This window comes from Oncorhynchus mykiss, chromosome 23 (genome assembly GCF_013265735.2).
Source record: "Oncorhynchus mykiss isolate Arlee chromosome 23, USDA_OmykA_1.1, whole genome shotgun sequence".
Taxonomy (NCBI): Eukaryota; Metazoa; Chordata; class Actinopteri; order Salmoniformes; family Salmonidae; genus Oncorhynchus; species Oncorhynchus mykiss.
The window spans coordinates 62147886-62170995 of record NC_048587.1 but is presented as its reverse complement, the minus strand read 5'-3'; the positions used below and the strand labels follow the sequence as shown (position 1 = coordinate 62170995).

General features: G+C 44.3%; 1 protein-coding gene and 1 pseudogene across 2 annotated transcripts in view; both read left to right on the top strand.

Moving 5' to 3' along the window:
- The window catches only part of LOC118943935 (butyrophilin subfamily 2 member A1-like), a 35052-nt gene extending 31633 nt beyond the window's left edge, over positions 1–3419 (top strand). For both annotated transcript variants that reach the window (XM_036960989.1, XM_036960990.1), the window contains exons 12-13: positions 1431–1457; positions 2307–3419. In XM_036960989.1, coding sequence (XP_036816884.1) covers positions 1431–1457; positions 2307–2836 — 557 coding nt within the window. In that variant the 3' untranslated portion in view covers positions 2837–3419. The remainder of the gene's footprint in view (positions 1–1430; positions 1458–2306) is intronic.
- A 3252-nt stretch (positions 3420–6671) lies between these two features.
- Positions 6672–17091, top strand: LOC118943840 (annotated as a pseudogene).
- The last annotated feature ends 6019 nt before the right edge of the window (positions 17092–23110 follow it).

Sequence of the window (23110 nt, the reverse complement as noted above, 5' to 3'; positions counted from 1 at the left end):
GGTTGTAAGATCAAATCCCCGACTTGACACGGTACATATCTGTCGTACTGTCCCTAAACAACACTGTTCCTAGGCCGTCATTGAAAATAAGAATCTGTTCTTAACTGACTTGCCTAGTTTAATAAAAAAAAAATTTCCAAGGACTGCCCCTGCCCCTTTGACTTAACGTTGCAGTGAAGTAAAATAAATAAATAAATAATAAATGTAGTGATACTTTTGACCACCATAGGGAGGCAAATACACGTCTTCTGACTTATAAAACGGTGGGAAATCAAACAAATAAGTCATGTAAACATAAACAAAGAAGTCATGTAAACATGAACAAATAAGTCATGTAAACATGAACAAATAAGTCATGTAAACATGAACAAATAAGTCATGTAAACATAAACAAAGAAGTCATGTAAACAAACATATTTTTAACTAATTCTAGTGCCTGTTTTCGGGGACTGTCAGCTTGTGGGCTCCCGAGTGACGCAGCGGTCTAAACACGGCATCTCAGTGCTAGAGGCGTCACTACTTGGTTTGATCCCGGGCTGTATCACAACCGGCTGTGATGGGGAGTCCCATAGGGCGGCGCACAATTGGCCCAGCGTTGTCCGGGTTTGGGGAGGTTTTGGCCGGGGTAGGCCCTCATTGTAAAATAAGAATTTGTTCTTAACTGACTTGCCTAGTAAAATAAAGGTAAAATAAAAAAGAAATAAAAATTGTAAAGTAAGAATTTGTTTCTTAACTGAATTGCATAGTTTAAATAAAGGTTAAATAAAAAACATTATTAATTGATTATAGATATTACTGAACTGCTGTATTTGAAGTACAACTCCCTTCTGCCCAGTTTCACTGATGTTGCTACGGCAACTCAAGCTGTTTTTACCATCCCTGTAACTGTTGCTTCTGCAGAGAGATCATTTTCTAAACTAAAACACATAAAGAACTATCTAAGAAACATTAGGCTCTCGGTCTGATATGAGTTTTTGAACACCTCAGTAAGCTCCACTCATTACACTGGCGCTGTCGTAGCCTTGACAACAGCACTGACTATCCCATCAAACTATCAATCAGTTTCTTTTTCACTTTTTCAGTCACAGTCCTGAAGCCAAAAAAACTACATTTAGCTTCCTATCACATATGGAAAAGAAAAAGGTTTATGAACAAATTTATGGAGGGTTACTGTCAAAATGATTTATTATATATACTGTGCATATACTGTATAACAAATTGGCTCTTGGTCTCCCCACCTTCCTGGGACTGCTGGGGTGTCAGATATGCCAGTGTTTCTCCCCATATGTTCACTAAGATTCAAATTATTATAGGTCTTCATAGTTTGAGGTCTGGGTTGAACAACACAAATGTGCACTTACAGTTGTTTGTGATATCCATCAGTATGTCGCTCATTTTCATAACCAACAGTCTCTTACTCTATATTTCAGATTTTGAAACCATCAGAACACATGCAGGTGTGTTTTATGCTCTGTGACATCCACAAATTAATACATACCATACGAAACGTAACATATTATACCAAATAGAGTGTCTCGGATGTCATTGTGTTTACCATAGTGTTTTATACCAGTGATGTCATGATTTCATTGTGTTTACCATAGTGTATTATACCACTGATGTTGATGTCATTGTGTTTACCATAGTGTATTATACCACTGATGTTGATGTCATGATTTCATTGTGTTTACCATAGTGTATTATACCAATGATGATGATGTCATTGTGTTTACCATAGTGTATTATACCACTGATGTTGATGTCAGTGTGTTTACCATAGTGTATTATACCAATGATGATGATGTCATTGTGTTTACCATAGTGTATAATACCACTGATGTTGATGTCATTATGTCATTGTGTTTACATAGTGTATTATACCACTGATGTTGATGTCATGATGTCATTGTGTTTATCATAGTGTATTATACCACTGATGATGATGTCATTGTGTTTACCATAGTGTATTATACCACTGATGTTGATGTCATGATGTCATTGTGTTTACCATAGTGTATTATACCACTGATGTGATGTCATGATGTCATTGTGTTTACCATAGTGTATTATACCACTGATGATGATGTCATTTTGTTTACCATAGTGCATTATACCACTGATGATGATGTCATTGTGTTTACCATAGTGTTTTATACCACTGATGTTGATGTCATGATGTCATTGTGTTTACTATAGTGTATTATACCACTGATGATGATGTCATTATGTCATCGTGTTTAGCATAGTATATTATACCACTGGTGTTGGTGTCATTGTGTTTACATAGTGTATGTTTCTCTCCACAGTGGATGTGACTCTAGACCCTGATACTGCACATCGTAACCTCATCCTGTCTGATGACGGGAAACAAGTGAGACATGGAGAACTAAATCAGGTTCTCTCTGACAACAGGAAGAGGTATAAAAATTGGTCCGGTGTCCTCGGAAATGTGGGCTTCTCAAGGAAGTTCTACTATGAGGTGAAGGTGGAGGGGAAGACTGAGTGGACTTTGGGAGTGGTCAGAAGGTCCATCAATAGGAATGAGAGGTCTAGACCGATCCCTTATAAAGGATACTGGACTGTGGAGCTGAAGGATGGAAAGTACACAGCTCACGCTGATTCCCCTCTCACCCTCTTACTGAGAGAGAAGCCCCTGAAAGTGGGTGTGTTTGTGGATTATGAGAAGGGACAGGTATCCTTCTACAATGTGGAGGCCAGGTCTCATATCTACTCTTTCACACGCTCCAAATTTTCTAAGAAACTCTATCCATTCTTCAACCCTGGTGGTTCAGATAGTATTTCACTGGTCGTCTGTCCTGTGGATGCCACTGACTGACTGTTTTAAAACAAACAAGGCAGATACAGTATAAACAGCAGTAACTCCTATTGAGAGACTTAATGTACATGAGATCTTAGTTATAGATTTCCTGTCAATCTTTGTTGTTGTGGTAGAGTGGACCAGTTGATTGTTTATTGGATAAGACAGAGAGGTAAAGGTAGGAATGTTGAAAGAGCAATGGGTTGGATCTGAACCCATTCTGGTACTGGACCATCCCAGACCACTGATTTCTTGTTAATGTTTGACTAATCTTTGACGTTTCTTTCACCAATCCCTTGGACTGTTCTGTCTTCATGAGAGTGTGTTATATGTAGACTGTAGCTAAGAAAGTAATACTAAGTGTATGTTGTGTAGTAAGCTGTTAGTAGTCCATGTGCCTCACACTAATACTTTGGTCCCTTTTCCCTTTTTTGTATATTTCAAAAGTGCTGAACAAGTAGTTATATTGACAACGTCTGTCCTCGCTCGCTCATTTATGGCTTCATCGAAATTACGGATTGCCTCTTATACGCTCCTCGTTCCCTTATGCCATAGTTTGTACATCTCAATTGTCAGTAGAAACCACATTTGTTTAAACAAGTCAGCCATATCAGCTATGTTTTTTTTTTTATCAGTAAATGAGGCTGAATGAATCGTTTCGCTGCCAGACAAGGCTCCGCTGATAGCCAGGTGTAGCAGTGGTAAGGTGTTGGGACTCTGCTGTTGGGACTCTGCTGTTGGGACTCTGCTGTTGGGACTCTGATGTTGGGCCCTAACAGTTTATGGGCACTGTTTGTAACCGTTACCTTGCAATTAATGTATTGTTTAGTGTTGTGTTGTATTGTGGCTTTGCTGGAATACACAAGATTTACATGCTAAAATTGCAACTGGTTGTGTAACCTTTCTGCTGTGTGCTCCTACATTTAGGTAACAATATAGCAGCAGCACAAAATACATGTGTTTTATATATTGATCATTTGATAATTAAATGTTCTGAAAGAGGGTTTAAAAATAGTTTCATCTCCATCATTGTCATCAGACTGACTACTGTTGCAGACAGACTATTGTATACTGTAACGGCCGTTGTTGGTGGAAGAAGGTGAGGACCAAGGTGCAGCGTGGTATGTGTCCATATTTATTAGAATGAACACAGAAATAACCAAAATAACAAAGAGAACCGCTCGAAAACCGTTCTGGCTGGTGCAGACACACAACAGACAACAGAAAATAATCACCCACGAAACACAATAGAAAACAGGCTCCCTAAATATGGTTCTCAATCAGGGACAACGATTGATGGCTGCCTCTGACTGAAAACCATACCAGGCCAAGCACAGAAATAGCAAATCATAGAAAAACTAACATAGACTACCCACCCAACTCACACCCTGACCATACTAAAACAAAGACATAACAAAAGAACTAAGGTCAGAACGTGACATATACGGCAGACTACCCCACCAGACTACTGTATCAGAAAGACTAATGTGTCAGACAGACTACTCTATCAGACTACTGTATCAGTCAGACTACTGTATACGACAGACTACCCCATCAGACTACTGTATCAGACATACTATTATATCAGACAGAATAGTGTGCTTCTACATCTGCATTGCTTGCTGTTTGCGGTTTTAGGCTGGGTTTCTGCTTTATAAATCAATTTGATTATTAATTTTTATTTATTTATTTATTTCACCTTTATTTCACCAGGTGGGCAAGTTGAGAACAAGTTCTCATTTACAATTGCGACCTGGCCAAGATAAAGCAAAGCAGTTCGACACATACAACGACACAGACTTACACATGGAGTAAAACAAACATACAGTCAATAATACAGTATAAACAAGTCTATAGACGATGTGAGCAAATGAGGTGAGATAAGGGAGGTAAAGGCAAAAAAAAAGGCCATGGTGGCAAAGTAAATACAATATAGCAAGTAAAACACTGGAATGGTAGATTTGTAGCGGAAGAATGTGCAAAGTAGAAATAAAAATAATGGGGTGCAAAGGAGCAAAATAAATAAATAAATACAGTAGACAAAGAGGTAGTTGTTTGGGCTAAATTATAGGTGGGCTATGTACAGGTGAAGTAATCTGTGAGCTGCTCTGACAGTTGGTGCTTAAAGCTAGTGAGGAAGATAAGTGTTTCCAGTTTCAGAGATTTTTGTAGTTCGTTCCAGTCTTTGGCAGCAGAGAACTGGAAGGAGAGGCGGCCAAAGAAAGAATTGGTTTTGGGGGTGACCAGAGAGATATACCTGCTGGAGTGCGTGTTACAGGTGGGTGATGCTATGGTGACCAGCGAGCTGAGATAAGGGGGGACTTTACCTAGCAGGATCTTGTAGATGACATGGAGCCAGTGGGTTTGACGACGAGTATGAAGCGAGGGCCAGCCAACGAGAGCGTACAGGTCGCAATGGTGGGTAGTATATGGGGCTTTGGTGACAAAACGGATGGCACTGTGATAGACTGCATCCAATTTGTTGAGTAGGGTATTGGAGGCTATTTTGTAAATGACATCACCGAAGTTGAGGATTGGTAGGATGGTCAGTTTCACAAGGGTATGTTTGGCAGCATGAGTGAAGGATGCTTTGTTGTGAAATAGGAAGCCAATTCTAGATTTAACTTTGGATTGGAGATGTTTGATATGGGTCTGGAAGGAGAGTTTACAGTCTATTGATTGTATCTGTCACGACTCCTACCGAAGGTGGCTCCCCTTCCCGTTCTGGTGGTGTTCGGCGGTCGTCGTCACCGGCCTACTAGCTGCCACTGATCCCCCCCCCCCCCCCGCATGTCTGTTTATTAGTTACACCTGTTGTCAATTAGGTTATTAGTTGGGCTTTATTAGCCATCCAGCCAGCTCGCCTGCTGGGTGTGCGGGATTGTTTAATGTGTTCTCGTTGTACACGCATGTATGTCACGGTTGTTTGTGTACGTGAGCTGTTTTTGTTATACTGTTTCGTTCCCCTGTGTTTTGGGGAATTTGTTTTGAGTGGCGTCGGTTTTCACCTGGTCGGTGTATAAAGAAGTGCCTACTCTGAACTCTCTGTCTCCTGCGTCTAACTCCTTCCTCCACTATACCCCGGGCACAACAGTATCAGACTACTGTGTCAGACAGACTACTGTGTCAGACAGACTACTGTGTCAGACAGACTACTGTATCAGACATACTACTGTATCAGACAGACTATTGTATCAGACAGAGTACTGTATCAGACTACTGTATCAGACAGACCATTGTATCAGACTACTATATCAGACAGACTGTCAACAGACTGTCAACAGCCACCACCGGTCTGAGGAGAGACACATGGAACGAGGGGTTAATACGGTAACCGGGGCGAAGCTGTAACCTATAACTAACCTCGTTCACTCTCCTCAGGACTTTAAATGGCCCCACAAACCATGGACCCAGCTTCCGGCAGGGCAGGCGGATGGGCAGGTTTCGGGTCGAGAGCCAGACCCGGTCACACCGGGGCCTCACTGCGGTGACGGTCTGCGCTGGTTTTCTGGCGCAGCACGGCCCGCTGGAGGTGAACATGGGTGGCGTCCCATATCTCCTCCGTCCGCCTGAACCAGTCGTCTACCACAGGATTCTTGGTCTGACTCTGATGCCAAGGTGCCAGAACCGTCTGGTACCCCAGTACGCACTGGAAGGGGGAGAGGTTAGTGGAGGAGTGGCGGAGTGAGTTCTGAGCCAACTCGGCCCGGGGCACAAACGCCACCCACTCCCCCAGCCGGTCCTGGCAATATGACCGCAGAAACCTGCACACATCCTGGTTCACTCTCTCCACCTGCCCATTACTCTCGGGATGAAACCCGAGGTAAGGCTGATCGAGACACCTAGACGTTCCATGAAGGCCTTCAAGACCCTCGAAGTGAACTGGGGACCTCGATCAGACAATATATCCTCAGGTACCCCGTAGTGCCAGAAGACGTGCGTAAACAAGGCCTCCGCAGTCTGTAGGGCCTTAGGGAGACCAGGCAGAGGGAGGAGACGGAAGGACTTAGAGAACCGATCCGCAACGACCAGGATCGTGGTGTTTCCCTATGAGGGGGGAGATCGGTAAGAAAATCCACCAACAGGTGCGACCAAGGCCGTTGTGGAACGGTTAAGGGGTGTAGCTTCCCTCTGGGCAGGTGCCTAGGAGCCTTACACTGGCCGCACACCGAGCAGGAGGAGACATAAACCCTCACGTCCTTGGCCAAGGTAGGCCACCAGTACTTCCCACTCAAACAGCGCACTATCCGACCGGTCCCAGGATAACCAGAGGAGGGTGACGTATGGGCCCAATAGATCAACCGGTCACGGACAGCAGACGGAACGTACAGACGCGGGACACTGGAGGGGAGCGGGCTCTGCACGTAATGCCTGCTCAATGTCCGCGTCCAGCTCCCACACTACCGGCGCGACCACGCAGGAGGCCGGGAGTATGGGAGTATGATCCATGGGCCGCTCCTCTGTGTCATACAGCCGGGACAGTGCATCTGCCATCACGGCTCCTATCCCAGCCTCGGACGCTTCCACCTCCACTATGAACTCCAAAGAGGGATCCGGATGGGCCAGCACGGGAGCCGAGGAAAACAGAGCCCTTAGGTGACCAAAATCCTGTCCGCCTCAGCCGACCACCGCAAACGACCGGTCCCCCCTTCAGCATTGAGGTAATGGGGGCCACTACCTGAACAAAACCCCGGATAAACCTCCGGTAGTAATTGGCAAACCCTAGAAACCTCTGCACCTCCTTTACCATGGTGGGAGTCGGCCAATTACACACGGCTGAAATGCGATTACTCTCCATCTCCACCCCTGAGGTGGAAATGCGGTACCCTAGGAAGGAGACGGATTGTTGGAAGAACAGGCATTTCTCAGCCTTGACGTACAGGTCATGCTCCAACAGACGACCAAGCACCCTGCGCACCAGGGACACATGCTCGGCACGTGTAGCGGAGTATTCCAGAATGTCATCAATATACACCACTACACCCTGCCTGTGCAGGTCCTTGAAAATCTTGTCTACAAAGGCTATGGGCAAATGCTCTGTCAATAACATTACCAGCCGCGCCTGAATCGATGAGAGCCTTATGAATGTGGGGAAAACTCAGGAAAACGCAGTCCATCGTGGCGCTGAGATGTTGCAGCATCGCCGAATGCTCTCTGACGCTCTCCTCGACCCCTACAACCGGAGTACCTGCTCCTGCTGACTCCATGTTAGGTTTGTAATTATGTCAACAGTGTGCGCAACTGGTTAACTGAAGTCAGGTGCAGCAGAGCAGAGATGAGTGAACAGGCACACTTTATTTGGCTGAAGGAAAACAGACGGACGCAACCGCGTAACGACACTCCCGCCAAAGGCAAAAATGAATAGCGCACTCGACACACAAATAATGTACAGCATACAATACCACGGGTTCCAAACAAGACCCGGTGAAAAACCAGCATGAAGCGTCACACATGACACTGTAGTGAAACGTCCTACCCCCCTGCCCCCGTTGTCCCCTCCACCCCTGCCTCAGCCAGACTCAACTGATCTACCAGATTGGGCTCAATCTCCAGCAGAGGATGCCAGTCCACCACCCAACTCAACAGACTTGTGTCAAGAGACACCCACCCAGCTAACCGACGACTCCCCAGATGAATGGGAGAAACTGCTAGAATCATTGCTACTAGAGTAGACGGCTCTGTCATAAACGGAAGCCCATATAAGAAATATAAAAGTATTTCCTGCTGTACGCGTCAGTACTGCACTTGACATAATCGCTGAGGTGATGCGTCATCACTGCCTTTGCCAGAAGAGGACGAGGAGCGGATCCGGTGCAGAGAAACAAAAGGTATATAAAGAGAAATTGCCATTTAATTGGCGCTGACTTCTTGAATTCTGAATTCATTTAGACAACCATTTGACTTCGGGTAATTGCCACCTGACTCAAATTACTTAAAGATTCTAACTTGCTGGAACTTGGGCTCTTGCCGTTTAGCTATTTAGCTATTTATGCCGTTTAGCTATTGAACAGTTGTTCTAGTCTCCATCTGACCCGTTGCTTGGTTTATCTTGATGCAATAATATCTTAACCGATTGAACTCAACATTCCGGCCGGGACTTATCGCCACTGACACTGCGGTAGCTCAGCGGAGAATCTCTCGTCCCTCCAGACTAACTTGAATCTCGAAATTTAGTTGAACCACTCAAATTATCTATAGATTCTAACTTGCTGGAACTCAGGTTCGTGCCGCTTACCTATCGGACAGTTGTACTTGTCGCCATTTGCCCTGTGCTCGGTTTATCTTGATGCAATAATATCTTAACTGATTGAGCTCAACATTCCGGCTGGGTATTTTCGCCACAGACACTGTGGTAGATCAACGGTGAACCTCTGATCTCTCCAGACTAACTTGAATCTCTAAATTTAAGTAAACCACCGATCTCTCATAGGAGGAATCGATACCGAAACTAAATTCTCAGAACTCTGACCGATTGAAACTCTGCTCCTGATCTCGTGGGTCTCCCCGTCATCTCTCGAAGGTAATTAAAGAGCTATTATAAGCATTAATATAGAGATAAGTGTTATCATTGTACCAGGCTTTATAGAGCATTAAGGCATTTGCATGTTTTTGATTAACGCTGTGTGTAACCAAGTAACAAATGGTGTATTTTGAAGTGTGTTTGATTGTAAAAGACAAAAAACAGAGTGTTTCCAAAAATAAACGGTAGTCTTATTTTGTCTCGAGTAAAACTCCCTCCCAAGACGGGAGATAACAACTCTGACACTCCCCTCTACCGGGACACTGGAAACGGAGACCAATACTCTAGGACAAAGTGAGTTACCATTAAAAGACAAGGAGGAAGGTGTGTCCAGTAGTGATTCATTAATTGTCTTATCGATCTATCTAAGTTTTATTATCCAAGCGTTACATAGCCGACGGGCAGAGTAGTGAGACTAAGTTGACTAAAGGTTTTCACACTTTAAACTAGATACATCACAGACTAGTGCTTAATAACAACTCAAGGATCAATTAGTGGTGAAACCAAGAGTCTAGAGGATAAACGTGGGGTTCACACATCCCAGCTAGAGCTAGACCGTTGAGAGTGACAAGACAAAAGACCTCTCTACGCGGACAACGTATCGATATAGAAAGAGAGGCAGGGCTACGCGAGCGGTCCTGGTTATACCGAAATAACCTGAAGTATCTATAGTGCCCTGTCCAATGCAGGGAACGGGACGCTAACCACCTCTAGCACCCCGCTGCCGGCCAAGGGGCGGGGCTGAAGGTTTCGTATCGCAACAACACGTAACGAAGAATTACACACACAGACATGGGGGGAACAGAGGATAATATACACGTAGAGTGATGAGGGGATGTAAGACAGGTGTGCGGAAAAACAAGACAAAACAAATGGAAAATGAAAGGTGGAGCGGCGATGGCTAGAAGACCGGTGACGTCAACCGCCGAGTGCCGCCCGAATAAGGAGAGGAGCCGACTTCGGCGGGAGTCGTGACACAGACACAAACTGTTTCAGACAGACTTTTATATCAGACTACTGTATCAGACAGACTATTGGATTATACAGACTACTGTATCAGACAGACTATTGGATTATACAGACTACTGTATCAGACAGACTATTGGATTATACAGACTACTGTATCAGACAGACTATTGGATTATACAGACTACTGTATCAGACAGACTATTGGATTATACAGACTACTGTATCAGACAGACTATTGAATTATACAGACTACTGTATCAGACAGACTATTGGATTATACAGACTACTGTATCAGACAGACTATTGGATTATACAGACTACTGTATCAGACAGACTATTGGATTATACAGACTACTGTATCAGACAGACTATTGGATTATACAGACTACTTTATCAGACAGACTATTGGATTATACAGACTACTTTATCAGACAGACTTTTGTATCAGACTACTGTATCAGACAGGCTACTGTATCAGGCTACTGTATCAGACAGGCTACTGTTTCAGACAGACTACTGCATCAGACAGACTACTCTACAGATGTTAAAACCATCAGAAGACATGCAGGTGTGTTTTATACTATGTGACTCTAGCTGTAGTTTAGGGAGGAATAGTGCAGTATTGTAAAGTACTTAAGAAAAAATACTTTAAAGTACTACTTTGTGATGGCTTGTTGTAGTGATGTATGACAGTGTGTTCATAGATGTCCAACAGCCATGTATGGTGATTGAGAGCTCGAGCTTTCTACTTGCAGAGCAATCGTTGTACAATTTCTCCATCAGGGTCGTCACGGTTTTTCGGCTTGACGTATTGTAGTCTGGTTCTAGAAAAGGACTATTACGACTCACTGTTGGATGGGCTCCCCGCTTGTGCCATCAAACCCCTGAGCCTGTCTGCCTGGATTAGGTTCAAACACACTGCATTACAATGCCTGACTCTCTCCCGCTCTCTCTCTTATTCCCTCTCTCTTCCTGTCTCTCTCTTTCCCTATCTCCATCTCTCTTCCCCTCTCTTTCACACTTTCCCATTTCAATTTCAATTTCTTTCCCCCTCTCTCTCTCTGTCTGCCGGTCTCTCTCTCTCACACACTCTCTCTCTGTCTGCCTGTCTCTCTCTCTCACACACTCTCTCTCTGTCTGACTGTCTCTCTCTCGCACACTCTCTCTCTGTCTGCCTGTCTCTCTCTCACACACTCTCTTTCTCTGTCTGCCTGTCTCTCTCTCTCACACACTCTCTTTCTCTGTCTGCCTGTCTCTCTCTCACACACTCTCTCTCTGTCTGCCTGTCTCTCTCTCACACACTCTCTCTCTGTCTGCCTGTCTCTCTCACACACTCTCTCTCTGTCTGCCTGTCTCTCTCTCTGTCTCACACACACTCTCTCTCTGTCTGCCTGTCTTTCTCTCACACACTCTCTCTCTGTCTGCCTGTCTCTCTCTCTCACACACTCTCTCTGTCTACCTGTCTCTCTCTCTCACACTCTCTCTCTGTCTGCCTGTCTCTCTCTCTCACACTCTCTCTCTGTCTGCCTGTCTCTCTCTCTCACACACCCTCTCTCCGTCTGCCTGTCTCTTGCCCTCTTACTTGTTTGCTTACACTCCTTCCCTTTTTATGTCTCGCTTTCCTGCTCTCCCTCTCTCTCTCTTTCTCTCTCAGGTTGGAATTAATTCTTCCCAGCTCCATCATACCTTACGCTATTCAACAGTCAATTCCTGAGCATATTTCCACTCAAATAATTTCCCTCTAATGACTGTATAAGGGAGAGAAAAATAAACAAAATGAAAATAATCATAATCAAATCAAATCAAATTTTATTCGTCACATACACGTGTTCAGCTGATGTTATTGTGGGTGTAGTGAAACGCTTGTGCTTCTAGTTCCGACAGTATAGCAATATCTAACAAGTAATATCGAACAATTTCACAAAAATACCCTATTCACACAAATCTAAGTAAAGGAATGAAATTAAGAATGTATAAATAAATATATGGACGAACAATGTCAGAGCGGCATAGACTAAGATTTTTATTTTTATTTTTATTTATTTCACCTTTATTTAACCAGGTAGGCTAGTTGAGAACACCTTTATTTAACCAGGTAGGCTAGTTGAGAACACCTTTATTTAACCAGGTAGGCTAGTTGAGAACACCTTTATTTAACCAGGTAGGCTAGTTGAGAACAAGTTCTCATTTACAACTGCGACCTGGCCAAGATAAAGCATAGCAGTGTGAACAGACAACACAGAGTTACACATGGAGTAAACAATTAACAAGTCAATAACACAGTAGAAAAAAAGGGAGTCTATATACATTGTGTGCAAAAGGCATGAGGAGGTAGGCAAATAATTACAAGTTTGCAGATTAACACTGGAGTGATAAATGATCAGATGGTCATGTACAGGTAGAGATATTGGTGTGCAAAAGAGCAGAAAAGTAAATAAATAAAAACAGTATGGGGATGAGGTAGGTAAAAATGGGTGGGCTATTTACCGATAGACTATGTACAGCTGCAGCGATCGGTTAGCTGCTCAGATAGCAGATGTTTGAAGTTGGTGAGGGAGATAAAAGCTTCCAACTTCAGCGATTTTTGCAATTCGTTCCAGTCACAGGCAGCAGAGAACTGGAACGAAAGGCGGCCAAATGAGGTGTTGGCTTTAGGGATGATCAGTGAGATACACCTGCTGGAGCGCGTGCTACGGGTGGGTGTTGCCATCGTGACCAGTGAACTGAGATAAGGCGGAGCTTTACCTAGCATGGACTTGTAGATGACCTGGAGCCAGTGGGTCTGGCGACGAAAAAGTAGCGAGGGCCAGCCGACTAGAGCATACAGGTCGCAGTGGTGGGTGGTATAAGGTGCTTTAGTGACAAAACGGATGGCACTGTGATAAACTGCATCCAGTTTGCTGAGTAGAGTGTTGGAAGCAATTTTGTAGATGACATCGCCGAAGTCGAGGATCGGTAGGATAGTCAAGATACAGTAGATAGTATAGAATACAGTATATATATATGAGCACGCTGCCGTAGTATATATATATGAGATGAGTAATGCAAGATATGTAAATATTATTAAAGTGACATTATAAAAGTGACTAGTGATCCATTTATTCAAGTGGTCAATGAATTCAAGTCTGTGTATGTAGGCAGCAGCCTCTGTGCTAGTGATGGCTATTTATCAGTCTGATGGCCTTGAGATAGAAGCTGTTTTTCAGTCCCTCGATCCCTGATTTGATGCACCTGTGCTGACCTCGCCTTCTACATGGTAGCGGGGTGAACAAGCAGTGGTTGTTGTCCTTGCTGATCTTTTTGGCCGTCCTGAGACATCGGGTGCTGTAGGTGTCCTAGAGGGACTGTAGTTTGCCCCTGGTGCTGCGTTGTGCAGACCACACCACCCTCTGGAGAGCCCTGCGGTTGCAGGCGGTTGCGGACCGACTCCGACCGTATATCCCGAGAGAGCCATGTTTCTGTGAAACAGAGTATGTTACAATCCCTGATGTCTCTCTGGTAAGAAACCCTTGCCCTGATCTCACCAACCTTGTTATCCAGGGACTGAACATTAGCAAGTAATATACTCGGAAGTGGTGGGTGGTGTCTGACTAGAAGACCGCTCTGACTTCCTCTTCTCCGCCGGCGTTGTTTTGGGTCAGCCTCTGGAATCAGTTCAATTGCCCTGGGTGGTGTGAACAAAGTCGTATTTCTGGTCGTAATGCTGGTAGTGATAGTGAGTTACCGCCGCTCTGATATCCAATAGTTCTTCCCGGCTTTATGTAATAACACATAATATTTTCTGGGTTAACAATGTAAGAAATAATACATAAAAAAACGAAATACTGCAAAGTTTCCTAAGAACTAGAAGCGAGGCGATCCTCTCTGTCGGCGCCATTGTCATCATCATCATCACCATCATATTAGACTTTTAGTAATACTTGTGTGTTGTTGTTGTTGCAGATATATGTTTGGTAAAAGGGGCAAAGCGGAAACTGGACGAGGATGAAGATGTGTTGGATGACAAAGCGATGGCGCCACAGAGGCCCATGACCACTACAACGACTCCCAACCCCAACGGCCTCAGCCTAGGTTTCTCCAAGATGGCCTACAATATTTAAAGATCTTGTTCATTTCTTTTCTTGAACCATTTATACAGTATGCCTTTATCCGAATTGTCGTAAGTAATATTTTTCTCCTCACATACACAATATTATACATTATATTTATAATATACTGAAGTTCTTATTCATTTAGGGTTCAGACCTGAGATGGAATTTATTTAATTAAACATGGACTTCAGTCAATTATGTTTTACTCAAATTCACATTAAGTCAACTTATGTCAGTGTGAATATGTCCCATAATACAGTTGTAAATATCCACCAGACCTTCCACTGTAGTAACTTGTTACATCTCTATTCCCTCCACCAGACCTTCCACTGTAGTAACTTGTTACGTCTCTATTCCCTCCATCAGACCTTCCACTGTAGTAACTTGTTAAGTCTCTATTCCCTCCACCAGACCTTCCACTGTAGTAACTTGTTACATCTCTATTCCCTCCACCAGACCTTCCACTGTAGTAACTTGTTACATCTCTATTCCCTCCACCAGACCTTCCACTGTAGTAACTTGTTACATCTCTATTCCCTCCACCAGACCTTCCACTGTAGTAACTTGTTACATCTCTATTCCCTCCACCAGACCTTCCACTGTAGTAACTTGTTAAGTCTCTATTCCCTCCACCAGACCTTCCACTGTAGTAACTTGTTACATCTCTATTCCCTCCATCAGACCTTCCACTGTAGTAACTTGTTACATCTCTATTCCCTCTCCAGACCATCCACTGTAGTAACTTGTTAAGTCTCTATTCCCTCCACCAGACCTTCCACTGTAGTAACTTGTTACATCTCTATTCCCTCCACCAGACCTTCCACTGTAGTAACTTGTTACATCTCTATTCCCTCCACCAGACCTTCCACTGTAGTAACTTGTTAAGTCTCTATTCCCTCCAAGGTGTCGTACAACCTCCAGAGACAGAGCATCTTCAACATCTCTCTAATGAAGCTTTATAACCACTGGCTTCTGAGCCTGGAGAGACGTGTTCTCATCAACAACATGCTGTCCTGCATCTAGGAAGAGCTAAAACAGGAAGGCTCGCTGCGCCGTCCAGCTCTCCTCCTGCCCCCCTCGCAGATGATCCCATGGACGAGGACTTCTGTGATGCCCCCCCGCCCACATTCGGCGGTGTGCTGTTAGTGGTGGCTACCGCCACCCCGTCCCTTTCCCAGCAGCCTTCAGGGTGGCTCTTGGAGTCAGCCCCTCTGCCCTCGCTACTCCCCCCCTTCGCAACCACGCCCACCTGGTGGCCTGTCTCTCTGGAGGTCTGCATCACGCCCACCTTGCTATTGGAGGAAGACGGAGACGACGCCTCCTTTTGCACTTTGCCCCCGCCTAAGTCTCTTCCTCCTCTTCGTCCTCCCCCCTATGCCCCTCGCCCACCCCAGAAAACCTCTACCCTCTCCAAGGTACCTGTGCCTGCCTGCTGCAGAGACACTTTGTGCCCTACCCTGGGTGACATAGAGCAGCACTGTCCTCTCTCAGCCACACCACAGACAATAATAACCAGAACAACAACAGCAGCTAATACTATTAAGACTACTACCTTCCCCACAGCCTCAGCAGAGCCCCTTCAGACCCCATGCCAACTGCCCCCCGTGCCCCCCTCCTCTCCACAACAGTAACAACCACAGCCACAGTAACAGCCACAATAACAACCACAGCCAAAGGCCAATTCAAAGACTGCATCAGGACAGGCAGCCCCACACTAGACGGGCCGGTGTCCTTACTTGACAGCAGGAGTATAGAGTCCAGACTGATGGACACTCTTCCTCCTCCCCTTCCTCTTTCTCCTCCTAGTGGCTTGGATTTAAACTCCTCCCCTTCCTTCTCCTCCTCTTCCTCCTCAGGTTTCTTCACTGACCTGGCAATGGATGAGATCCTGTTTGCAGACATCGACACCTCCATGTATGACTTTGACACATGCACGACCCCTGCCGCCCCCTCAGTCATGCCCAGCCAACCTTTCAACATGGACCTGACGGAACTGGACCACATTATGGAGGTCCTGGTCGGGTCGTGACTCTGGACTACATTATGGAGGTCCTGGTTGGGTCGTGACTCTGGACCACATTATGGAGGTCCTGGTCGGGTCGTGACTCTGGACTACATTATGGAGGTCCTGGTCGGGTCGTGACTCTGGACTACAACTGGACTACATTATGGAGGTCCTGGTCGGGTCGTGACTCTGGACTACATTATGGAGGTCCTGGTCGGGTCGTGACTCTGGACTACAACTGGACTACATTATTGAGGTCCTGGTTGGGTCGTGACTCTGGACTACATTATGTAGGTCCTGGTCGGGTCGTGACTCTGGACTACATTATCGAGGTCCTGGTCGAGTCGTGACTCTGGACTACATTATGGAGGTCCTGGTCGGGTCGTGACTCTGGACTACATTATGGAGGTCCTGGTCGGGTCGTGACTCTGGACTACAACTGGACTACATTATGGAGGTCCTGGTCGGGTCGTGACTCTGGACTACATTATGGAGGTCCTGGTCGGGTCGTGACTCTGGACTACAACTGGACTACATTATTGAGGTCCTGGTTGGGTCGTGACTCTGGACTACATTATGTAGGTCCTGGTCGGGTCGTGACTCTGGACTACATTATCGAGGTCCTGGTCGAGTCGTGACTCTGGACTACATTATGGAGGTCCTGGTCGGGTCGTGACTCTGGACTACATTATGGAGGTCATGGTTGGGTCGTGACTCTGGACTACATTATGGAGGTCCTGGTCGGGTTGTGACTCTGGACTACATTATGGAGGTCCTGGTCGGGTCGTGACTCTGGACTACAACTGGACTACATTATGGAGGTCCTGGTCGGGTCGTGACTCTGGACTACATTATGGAGGTCCTGGTCGGGTCGTGACTCTGGACTACAACTGGACTACATTATGGAGGTCCTGGTCAGGTCATGACTCTGGACTACATTATGGAGGTCCTGGTCGGGTCGTGACTCTGGACTACAACTGGACTACATTATCGAGGTCCTGGTCAGGTCGTGACTCTGGACTATATTATGGAGGTCCTGGTCGGGTCATGACTCTGGACTACAATATTGAGGTCCTGGTCAGGTCGTGACTCTGGACTACATTATGGAGGTCCTGGTCGGGTCATGACTCTGGACTACATTATGGAGGTCCTGGTCGGGTCATGACTCTGGACTACATTATGGAGGTCCTGGTCGGGTCATGACTCTGGACTACAATATTGAGGTCCTGGTCAGGTCGTGACTCTGGACTACATTATGGAGGTCCTGGTCGGGTCGTGACTCTGGACTACAACTGGACTACATTATCGAGGTCCTGGTCAGGTCATGACTCTGGACTACATTATGGAGGTCCTGGTCGGGTCATGACTCTGGACTACAATATTGAGGTCCTGGTCAGGTCGTTACTCTGGACTACATTATGGAGGTCCTGGTCAGGTCATGACTCTGGACTACATTATGGAGGTCCTGGTCGGGTCGTGACTCTGGACTACAACTGGACTACATTATCAAGGTCCGGGTCAGGTCGTGACTCTGGACTACATTATGGAGGTCCTGGTCGGGTCATGACTCTGGACTACATTATGGAGGTCCTGGTCGGGTCGTGACTCTGGACTACATTATAGAGGTCCTGGTCGGGTCGTGACTCTGGACTACATTATGGAGGTCCTGGTTGGGTCGTGACTCTGGACTACAACTGGACTACATTATGGAGGTCCTGGTCGGGTTGTGACTCTGGACTACATTATGGAGGTCCTGGTTGGGTCGTGACTCTGGACTACAACTGGACTACATTATGGAGGTCCTGGTCGGGTTGTGACTCTGGACCACATTATCGAGGTCCTGGTCGGGTCGTGACTCTGGACTACATTATGGAGGTCCTGGTCGGGTCGTGACTCTGGACTACAACTGGACTACATTATGAAGGTCCTGGTCGGGTCGTGACTCTGGACTACATTATGGAGGTCCTGGTCGGGTCGTGACTCTGGACTACAACTGGACTACATTATGGAGGTCCTGGTCGGGTCGTGACTCTGGACTACATTATGGAGGTCCTGGTCGGGTCGTGACTCTGGACTACATTATCGAGGTCCTGGTCGGGTCATGACTCTGGACTACATTATGGAGGTCCTGGTCGGGTCATGACTCTGGACTACATTATGGAGGTCCTGGTCGGGTCATGACTCTGGACTACATTATGGAGGTCCTGGTCGGGTCTTGTTCTTCTCCTTGGTCCTCCAGAGACTGTAAACTCTGTTGATGCTCCTTCTTCTCCTTGGTCCTCCAGAGACTGTAAACTCTGTTGATGCTCCTTCTTCTCCTTGGTACTCCAGAGACTGTAAACTCTGTTGATGCTCCTTCTTCTCCTTGGTTCCCCAGAGACTGTAAACTCTGTTGATGCTCCTTCTTCTACTTTTTTCCCCAGAGACTGTAAACTCTATTGATGCCTCTTCTTCTCCTTGGTCCTCCAGAGACTGTCAACTCTATTGATGCTTCTTCTTCTCCTTGGTACTCCAGAGACTGTAAACTCTGTTAATGCGCCTTCTTCTCCTTGGTTCCCCAGACTGTAAACTCTGTTGATGCTTCTTCTTCTCCTTGGTCCTCCAGAGACTGTCAACTATGTTGATGCTCCTTCTTCTCCTTGGTACTCCAGAGACTGTAAACTCTGTTGATGCTCCTTATTCTCCTTGGTTCCCCAGAGACTGTAAACTCTATTGATGCTTCTTCTTCTCCTTGGTACTCCAGAGACTGTAAACTCTACTGATGCTTCTTCTTTTCCTTGGCCCACTTAAGGCTCCAAGATCCCAAAACACTACCCTCATGCACACAATCAAGTCCACATGCTCTCATGTAAAACAGCAAAGCAAACCACCCCACCGGCAGCAGTTGGCTCTGGCCGGCTTAACTGATGTTTTTGTACATGTACGATTTCTGAACTTAATTAAATGGTGTCTTCATGAAGACGTGTGCAAATAGATTTGCTTGTGTTCCATTTGACCATACGGGTCAATAAGAGGAGATAGTGACAGAGATAGTTATAGAATACAATGTCAATCACTATACTGGAGGTTACTGCCAAGAACAATGGATAGGTGGACCAATTAGAAATGATACATTGACCTTATAGGCCAGGTTCACCCAGGTGGTAAAATACATTTAACACACAGTCTTGATACAAAGATCACAATTTTTTAGCTGCATTTTTTTGTGGAGACAAAAAAATGCATACAAACTCAACATAAAAATGGCAAAAAAGTATTATTTGTGTCACAACTGAAGTGTCAGATGGCTTGTACATCTGTACCACCTATGTGAACCAAGTCACTAGGAAGAGACAAGATAACAAGAGACTCTGGGTACGTCACAAAATGGCACGCTATTCTATATATAGCTCCCTACTTTTGACCAGAGAGGGCTTTGGTCAAAAGTAGTGTACTACATAGGGAATAGGGTGCCATTTGGGACAAAGATGACATCACAGGTCCTCTCCCCAGTTCAGATTAGGACTTAGGACAGGGTAAACCATCGTCATAGATCTCAAACTGGGAACAATGATATTTCTAATCTCTCGTGGACAGACACATGTAATATCACTGGTATCGTCTGTCAACAGGCTGTGGGATCCGAAAACTAACGAGGAACTTTGTTCCGTGATGCGGATGTTTCGTCACTGATCATTTGGACGATATCGCAGGGGCTCGTATCTTTTAAATTGCAAAAGGGGAGGGGACATTTGGCACATACAGTTGAAGTCGGAAGTTTACATACACTTAGGTTGGAGTCAAGTTAAAACTCGTTTTCAACCACTCCACAAATTTCTTGTTTACAAACTATAGTTTTGGCAAGTCAGTTAGGACATCTACTTTGTGCATGACACAAGTAATTTTTCCAACAATTGTTTACAGATTATTTCACTTATAAATTCACTGTATCACAATTTCAGTGGTACAGTGTTGACTGTGCCTTAAACAGCTTGGAAAATTCCAGAAAATGATGTCATGGCTTTAGAAGCTTCTGATAGGCTAATTGACATTATTTGAGTCAATTGGAGGTGTACCTGTGGATGTATTTCAAGGCCTACAAACTCAGTGCCTCTTTGCTTGACATCATGGGCAAATCAAAAGAAATCAGCCGAGACCTCAGAAAAAGAACTGTAGACCTCCACAAGTCTGGTTCATCCTTGGGAGCAATTTCCAAACGGCAGAATGTACCACGTTTATCTGTACAAACAATAGTACGCAGGCATAAACACCATGGAGATGCGTTCTGTCTCCTAGAGATGAACGTACTTTGGTGCGAAAAGTGCAAATCAATCCGAGAACAACAGCAAAGGACCTTGTGAAGATGCTGGAGGAAACAGGTACAAAAGTACCTATATCCACAGTAAAACGAGTCCTATATCGACACAACCTGAAAGGCTGCTCAGCAAGGAAGAAGCCACTGCTCCAAAACCGCCATAATAAAGCCAGACTACGGTTTGCAACTGCACATGGGGACAAAGATCGTACTTTTTGGAGACATGTCCTCTGGTCTGATGAAACAAATATAGAAATATTTGGCCATAATGGCCATTGTTATGTTTGGAGGGGAAAGGGGGGGGCTTGCAAGGCGAAGAACACCATCCCAACCGTGAAGCACGAGGGTGGCAGCATCATGTTGTGGGGGTGCTTTGCTGCAGGAGGGACTGGTGCACTTCACAAAATAGATGGCTCATGAGGCAGGACAATTATGTGGATATATTGAAGCAACATCTCAAGACATCAGTCAGGAAGTTAAAGCTTGGTCGCAAATGGGTCTTCCAACTGGACAATGACCCCAAGCATACTTCCAAAGTTCTGGCAAAATGGCTTAAGGACAACAAAGTCAAGGTATTGTAGTGGCCATCACAAAGCCCTGACCTCAATCCCATAGAAAATTTGTGGGCAGAACTGAAAAAGCGTGTGCGAGCAAGGAGACCTAAAAACCTGACTCAGTTACACCAGCTCTGTCAGGAGGAATGGGCCAAAAATTCACCCAACTTATTGTGGGAAGCTTGTGGAAGGCTACCTGAAACGTTTGACCCAAGTTAAACAATTAAAAAGCAATGCTACCAAATACTAATTGAGTGTATGTAAACTTCTGACCCACTGGAAATGTGATGAAAGAAATATAAGCTGAAATAAATCATTCTCTCTGCTATTATTCTGACATTTCACATTCTTAAAATAAAGTGGTGATCCTAACTGACCTAAGACAGGAAATTTGCACTAGGATTAAATGTCAGGAATTGTGAAAAACTGAGTTTAAATGTATTTGGCTAAGGTGTATGTAAACTTCTGACTTCAACTGTACATCTGTCCACTGCAGATGCATGTCTTCAACCTGGATGAATAATTAGAATATATTAGTATAATATTACAACATTAAATAAAAAGCATAATGTTAATATAATAGTATAATGTTAGTATAATATTAATATATTAATTATATAATGTTAGTATATTCATACAATTTTATATAATAGTATACTATATACCACTAGTATAATATTAGTTCCAATTGGACAATCCATATGTTTTAGAAATACACAACCAACATTTATAATTTTTGTAGGTTTTGTTCTGTCATTAAATCCTTGTGCAAGAAAAATGTCTACATTGGTATTTTGTCTCTAATTTGTTAATGCTAAGTACTAACTTGTTAATAATCATAACCATTCATGCATAGCAATGAGTTCAACATTTTGAAATTGTGTTGTAGCACGTCAACCTTTATTTAATGTCCCGCCCCATCCAGGCTGTGATTGGTCGGTTCATGAAAAGTGATACCACAAAAATGGAAGAGGCAAGTAGAAGGGGAAAAAAGTAAGGAACTTGTATGTCGGCCCTGTATTAAAGAACATAAATGGTTAAAGAAAAGTGTGATAAATAAAAACATATACCAATTTAATTTAAGGACCAAAAAACTGACAGCTGTGCCATATAAATTGCAAAATAGTTGGGAAGAGATTTTCCTTGAACCCATTCCATGGCACATGGTTTATGAATTGACACGCAAACCAATGCAGGATGCAAAACTTCGAATTTTTCAATTTAAATAACTATACAAAATTCTTGCAACTAATATAATGTTATATATTGGGGGATACAATCTTCCCAGCTCTGCAGATTCTGCTGTGAGGAGGCAGAGAGTCATTAGATCATTTATTTTGGTATTGTCCATATGTTGCTCATTTTTGGTCACAGGTCCAGGAATGGCTGAAGAATTGCAACATTTGCCTAGAACTAACGCTGCAGATAGCAATACTGGGTGATTTGAAAAACCATAGTCAATCAACCAATAATATAATAATTATTTTAGCAAAAATGTTTATTTTTAATTTACAATCAGTCCGTCATTGCTCCTCCTCAATTGCAAAATATATTTAGGATGCAATATAAATGCATGTATTAATGTCTACATTCGTTATTGCCACGTTTATTCTATTACAGACACCTTAATACACACTTTTAAATGTTATGTGCCAAACATACACATATACATATATTTATTTTTAACATGTAGACATGTTCCTTCAAGTATTCTTTGTTGTTGTTGAGAGTACTAATGTTAATGTCCGCAATACAACAACAAAAAATACTTAAATACATGTAATTTTGTCCTTTTAATTTAAATACATTTAATTTAAATACACTAGAATATGGTGTGCCAATATGTCAGACCGGTCGCT